General features: G+C 51.2%; 1 protein-coding gene across 2 annotated transcripts in view; it reads right to left on the reverse strand.

The window, feature by feature from the left end:
- RELT (RELT TNF receptor) overlaps positions 1 to 3526 on the reverse strand; it is a 29246-nt gene extending 25720 nt beyond the window's left edge. For both annotated transcript variants that reach the window (XR_015749687.1, XM_087965961.1), the window contains exon 1: positions 3418 to 3526. Coding sequence is in view for 1 of the 2 variants with exons in the window: in XM_087965961.1 (XP_087822087.1) it covers positions 3418 to 3462 (45 nt within the window). In the remaining variant the exon portion in view is untranslated. The remainder of the gene's footprint in view (positions 1 to 3417) is intronic.
- Between the last annotated feature and the right edge of the window lie 2860 nt (positions 3527 to 6386).

The raw sequence follows: 6386 nt of genomic DNA on the forward strand, positions 1-6386 counted from the left end.
AGTATCCTGAGTTTCTATTTGAAGATTCTTATTTTGCAAATTATTTCTTGTCCGTTATCTTTTGGCAAGTCTCGCACAGTTTGGCAAGGCTTGTGCTTATCACAGCTAATTATTTTGTAGAAGCGTTACAAGGTTTCTGGTTTTTTTTTGGATGGTGTTTGATTTGTCGGAAAAGGGCGTGGGTCATAACAACTCTTTTCTAGAATCTCAACATCATTTTTACATCGTGGAGACCAAAAAACCGGACGCAAACTTCCAGGTGTGGCCTTAGCCATGATCTTGATTCTACCTCTCTGTTGATGCAGCCCAGGACGGCGTTGGCTTTTTCGGCAGCTGCCGCACACTGCTGCCTCATAGTTAAGTGAGAAGGCCAGTTAGCAGCCCGTGTTCTTCGTGGGTAATTTTCCACTGCTGTTGACTCAGATCTTGCCAACGTGGGCAAACTTGCCATGCTAAAAAAAAAACCTGTGATTCAAATGCTGGGTAGAGACTCCTGCAGCGAAGGGTAAATTTGGGGAGGATGCTGGGATTTCAAGGGGTTAGGATCGCTCCCTGGGTCTCACCCCTTGCTATGGAGCAGGGATCAAAATTCAACGATCCCAAGATAGAACAGAATGTCAGAGTTGGAAGGGACCTTGGAGGTCTTCTAGTCCAACCCCCTGCCTAGGCAGGAAACCCTACACCACTTCAGACAAATGGTTATCCAATCAGTTGTTCCACTGATTAATTGTTCTAACTGTTAGGAAATTTCTCCTTAGTTCTAAGTCCGTGATGGTGAATCTATGGCACGTGACCCCCAAGCAAACTTACCTGCACTGCGCATGCATGCGCCTCCCAGCTGATATTCGGGCCTTTTTCAGCCTCCCGGAGGCTCGAGGGAAGCCTCTGCAGCCTTTGGAGGCCGAAAAACAGGCCCGTTTCATCACTTCCTGTATTTTGGGAAATACTAGAAGTGACGAAACGGGCCTATTTTTCGGCCTGCAAAGGCTGCAGCTTCCTCGAGCCTCTGGGAAGCTGAAAAAGGCCCCCAAATCAGCTGGGAGGCGCGTCATGCGCAGTGCAGGTAAGGGGGTGGCGGGGAAGGGGAATCGCGTGCGCATGAGCAGGGGGCCTGTGCGCATCGCCTTCTCGGTGCTGGCACGTGAGCGAAAGTTTCGGCACAGGAGCCCCAAAAAGGTTAGCCGCCAGTCTTCTATGTTGATGCTGGTATAGGTAATCCTCAAACTTACCACCATTCGTTTCGTGGCTCTTCAAAGTTACATCAGCATTGGAAAAAGTGGCCACGTTTGGAGACCTCTGCTCTCGAATTCCACATTTTTAGGAGTTGTGGGTTGTTGTTTTTTAACAATGAATCATAAAGACAGCGCAGTTTACTTTGATAAGCGTCCACACTGTAATTTTGGGGTGAGTGTTGACAGAGCTGAAATTCCAAACCTATTTATTGTTTCAATCTTTCAGGATGGTGGGGGGAGAGCTAACGATGAGCAAGCTCTGCCCGTGAATGATATGCTATCCGCCCAAGTCAGCAGAAACCCCATCCTGCCTGTGAGTTGTCTAAACATCTTAAGGGCAAAATTGGAGGGAGGGAGGGAAGGAAGGAAGGACAAAATAGGGAGGAAGGGAGGAAAGAAAGAAAGAAAAGATAAAATAGGGAGGGAAGAAGGAAGGAAGGAAGGAAGGAAAGAAAGAAAAGATAAAATAGGGAGGAAGAAGAAGGAAGGACGGAAAGAAAGATAAAATAGGGAGGGAAGAAAGAAGGAAGGAAAGAAAGAAAAGATAAAATAGGGAGGGAAGAAAGAAGGAAGGAAGGAAAGAAAAAAGAATAGGAGAAGAAAATAGGAAGGGAGGGAGGAAGGAAGGAAGGAAGGAAGAAAGGAAGGAAGGAAGGAAGGAGGGAGGAAGGGAAGGAAGAAGAGAAAAGAAAGAAAGGAATGAAGGAAGGAGGGAGGAAGGAGGAAGGAAAGGCACACAGGCAGAGATGGTGGAATGAAGTAAGGAAACAAGGAAGGAACGAAGGAAGGAAGAAAGGAAGCAAGGAGGGAGGGAAGTAAGGAAGGAAAAGTGGGGAAGGAAGGGCAAAATAGGGAGGAAGGAAGGAAAGAAAGAAAAGATAAAATAGGGAGGAAGAAAGAAGGAAGGAAGGAAAGAAAAAGAATAGGAGAAGAAAATAGGAAGGGAGGGAGGGAGGGAGGGAGGGGGAGGGAGGGAGGGAGGAGGAAGGAAGGAAGGAAGGAAGGAAGGAAGGAAGGAAGGAAGGAAGGAAGGAAGGAAGGAAGGAAGGAAGGAAGGAAGGAAAGGCAGACAGGCAGGCAGGAGGGAGGGTGGCATGAAGGAAGGAAGAAGAGAAAAGGGAAGGAGTGAAGGAAGGAGGGAGGGAAGGAGGAAGGAAAGGCAGAGAGCAGGGTGGAAGGAAGGAAGGAGGGAGGGAGAGAGGAGGAAAGACAGGCAGGCAGAAGGCAGGCAGGGAGGGAGGGAGGAAGGAAGGGAGGCAGGAGGGGAGGGAGGGAGGGAGGGAGGAAGAAAAGAGTGAAGGAATGAAGAAATGGAGGAGGGAGGGAGGAAGGAGAAGCAGGCAGGCAGGAAGGCAGAAGGCAGGGAGGGTGGAAGGAAGGAAGGAAGGAAGGAAGGAAGGAAGGAAGGAAGGAAGGAAGGAAGGAAGGAAGGAAGGAAGGAGGGAGGAAAACAAAAGAGTGTAGGAATGAAGAAATGGAAGAGGGAGGGAGGGGAGGAAAAGCAGGCAGGCAGGCAGGCAGGCAGGCAGGCAGGCAGGCAGGCAGGAAGGAAGGAAGGAAGGAAGGAAGGAAGGAAGGAAGGAAGGAAGGAAGGAAGGAAGGAAGGGAGGGAGGGAGGAAGGGAGGAAGGAATTTGAAAAGCTGAAATGAGAAAGATACTGCTAGGCATGGAGGGCAGCATGGCCCCTACCAGAGGCTGAACCCCCCTCCTGAATTTAACACACTTCCACCAATTCACTCCATTTTGATTCAGACCATCACCAACCCGCCACAGGCTGCAACCTCTTATAAGGGCCCTGCTTTCAGAGGGATGGACTTCAACTCCCAGAATCCCCCCCGGCCAGCCTTGGCGTTGAAGTCCGCCCCGCTTAAAGTGGCCAAGTTTGAAAAATCACTGCCGGAGGATAAAACTTAATCCAGCCATTCGGCCCCCCCCCCAACCCCCAACCCCCAATACCCTCTTGCGAGGGTTACCATCAGAACAGAATAGGAAGCAGAGTTGGAAGGGACCCCGGAGGTCTTCTAGTCCAACCCTCTGCTCATCAGACAGGGAAACCCGATACCATTTCGGGGGGCGGGGGTGGGGGAAAATGGTTGTCCAGCCTCTTCTTTAAAGGCCAGGCAGGACCTCCACGCCCATCCTTCCCAGCCACTGCACAACGCACAGAAAGAAAGGGACACTTACGGTTAGGAGGCTGACTGCCCAGCAGAAATCCGGATGCCTTTTCATTTTGTGTCCAATTTCACAGACGGAGAGACAGACGAACCTCGCGACCAAGTCTGAAGGGACGGGAGAAGAAAGGTAAGAGACCGAGGCTCAAGCGATCTTATATTGCTTCCGAAATAAATGGTGGTTGCTCTTCCATTGCGGTCTGTGTTTAACCTTCATCCCACATGTTATTTTGGGAGGGGGGCTAGTGGGAGAGTCGGGCTGTTTAGCTCAGCAAAGGAAGGTTTTTGTTGTGTGTGTGTGTGTGTATGATTAAGTTGAAGAAAAGGAAAAGAAAAGAGGTTGTGGACTTCCTACGGTGTGTGCGTGTCTTCCTCAGCCCCGTGGGTGTGATTTATATACTGAACGCAGCAAAGGCCACAGGTTCAAGCTTCCTTCCTTCCCTTCCTTCCTTCCTTCCTTCCTTCCTTCCTTCCTTCCTTCCTTCCTTCCTTCTTTCCAGCTCCAAATGATAGCTTCTGAGACCCCCACACACACCTGAGACACCCCCTCAAACCAAAGAGGCTCCAGCCTTAATGGGATCCCGGTGTTGTGGTCCGTCGGCAGCCTTTGGAGCTGGAAGCAGAGCCGGACAGTGGGGAGGAACATAGGCCAGTCTAGGAGTCTGGGGAGGACTGTTTTGACCCAAACCTGGTTCCAAGGAAACCAACCCGAAACGGAGGTAACAGCAAAACCTTTTAATGCTTCTCTGCGAATTCCGTTCCTTCCCGGTTCAAAGGCTCTTTCAAACTCATTGTCTCTGATAAGGACGAGCCTTGCCAAGATTGGGCAAGGCTGCCAAGGACACAAGATAAAGTGGCTAAGAAATATTCCAAACACAAAGAGTCTCCAAACACCAACCAAGATATTCCGAACGTCCACAAGGCTTGAGTGCAAAAACGTCTTTGCTTCCTGCAAAGAACTCCGGTTTCTCAGCTGGCTTTTATCTCCTCAGGGAGGGGCCATTCCCTTGCAGCTTTACTCCTGAGTCACCTGTGTTGCTGCAGCTGCTCTTTTCTTTTAGCAGCCTGGTGCACAGGCTCCTCGGGGACTTCTTCATCAGTGCTGCCAGCCTCCACAAGTACTCTGGTGGTCCTAACCCCATCCCTGCCTCTCACGCAGACCCCTCATCCGAGTCCTCACTCTCCGAGACCTCAGCCGTCCACCGCTGCTACCGGCGAACCACAACAAGGACTCGGGTCCTGCGTCCAATACAGAGATGGTGCTAGGGCATCTGGGAGTTATGTGCCGACCCCGGAGCCTCCAGAATCTGGAAGCAGCGAGGCAGAAGAACAGCGGGAGCCTGTTCCCAGTGTGCGCTTGCATAGAGCTGCCAGAAGGCAAGAACAGCTAAGACAAAAGGGGTGACTCGGGAGTAAGGCTCCTCCCATAAGACATAAAAAAGGAGCAAAGGGACAGGAGCCTTTGCAGGAAGCAACTTTGTTCGTACTGGTTGGTTTGGAAACCTGAAGCTCCATGTTGAATTTGTGTTCAGTTCTGGCCTCGTATAACTTAATTGGACGTTTAGTCGTTGGCAGCATTTCACGGAAGATAAAGGTGTGTGCTGATCAGACTTATCCTGAAGGACTTTGGCAGACTTCCATGGGACTAATTGTTTCAGACTCATTACGGGCTGTGAATGACTAAAATTCACAGCCATTGAAACAAAGAAAAAGACTAACTTGTGTTTGTTAGTGACCCAATAAGTCAGTGGCCCCCAACCTTTTTTGAACCAGGGACCGGTTTCACGATTATTTATTCTTCCACGGACCGGTACCTGAGTAACGCAAGACTCCACCGCCATCGGGACGGCTCTTCGTTCGAAGCTGCCCCCCCCCCCACTTTGACGAAACTAAGGCACGAGCACCCAAACGCCGCTTTCCAACCGAAAACCCGGAAGCAACCGAAAACCCGGAAGCGCCGTCGAAATAAAATGGCGGCACCCAAGCTTTGCGGCCCGGTAAAAAATGATCCACGGACTGGTACCGGTCCGGGGACCAGTGCTTGGGGACCCCTGCAAGAAGCCTTGGTCAGAACACCTGGTGTCAATGGAGAGTAGAGGGGAAAAAAAACAACCCTCCAGGTTAGGAATTCGAAGTCAAAAATGCTAATACCAGCGGTGGGATTCAAGCGATGTAACAACCGGTTGGGCGAGCGTATGCTTTGCGCAAAACCGCCCATTTTCAGCTCTAATCCTTACCTTCTACGGCAGCCCTGGTGAGTAAAACGGCTGATTCGCACGGCAATCCGTTGTGCCACGCGTGCAAAAGACGGAAATGGAGGACAGACCAGGGCGGTGAGGGCGAACCTTTTTGTCGTGGTGTGCCAAAAGCAGTGCGCAGGTGCTAACACCCACAATACAATGCGCCCCGCCCCCCTGAGCATGCACACGCAACACCCCCCCATCCCCCTTACCTGCATTGCGCATGCACGCGCCTCCCAGCTGATTTCTGGCCTGTCTGAGGCCTTTTTTGCCTTCCCGGAGGCTCGAGGGAAGCCTCTGCAGCCTTGGGAGGCCGAAAAAAAGGGCCCGTTTCGGCACTTCTGGTATTTCCGGAAGGCCCGTTTTTCGGCCTCCCAAGGCTGCAGAGGCTTCCCTCGAGCCTCCGGGAAGGCAAAAAAGGCCTCAGACAGGCCAGAAATCAGCTGGGAGGCGCACACATGTGCAGTGCAGGTAAATTTGTCTGGGGCTCGCGTGCCCACCCAAATGGCTCTGCGTGCCACCTGTGGCACTCGTGCCAGAGGTCCGCCATCACGGGACTAGGGCATGGGAGGGCGGGCCAAATGATTGCAGGAACTACCGGTTTGTTTCAACCGGTCCAAACCGGCTGAATCCCATCCCTGGCTAATATCTTAATTGTACATCTTTTTTACACCAGAAATCAGGTAGCAAACTAGTTGTCCAATGATAGCCATTCGTTCAGGGACCGTTGGAAGATAAAACC

Source organism: Notechis scutatus, chromosome 5 (genome assembly GCF_049901735.1).
Source record: "Notechis scutatus isolate UNSWTSFEM ecotype Mainland chromosome 5, rNotScu1.2, whole genome shotgun sequence".
Lineage (NCBI taxonomy): Eukaryota > Metazoa > Chordata > Lepidosauria > Squamata > Elapidae > Notechis > Notechis scutatus.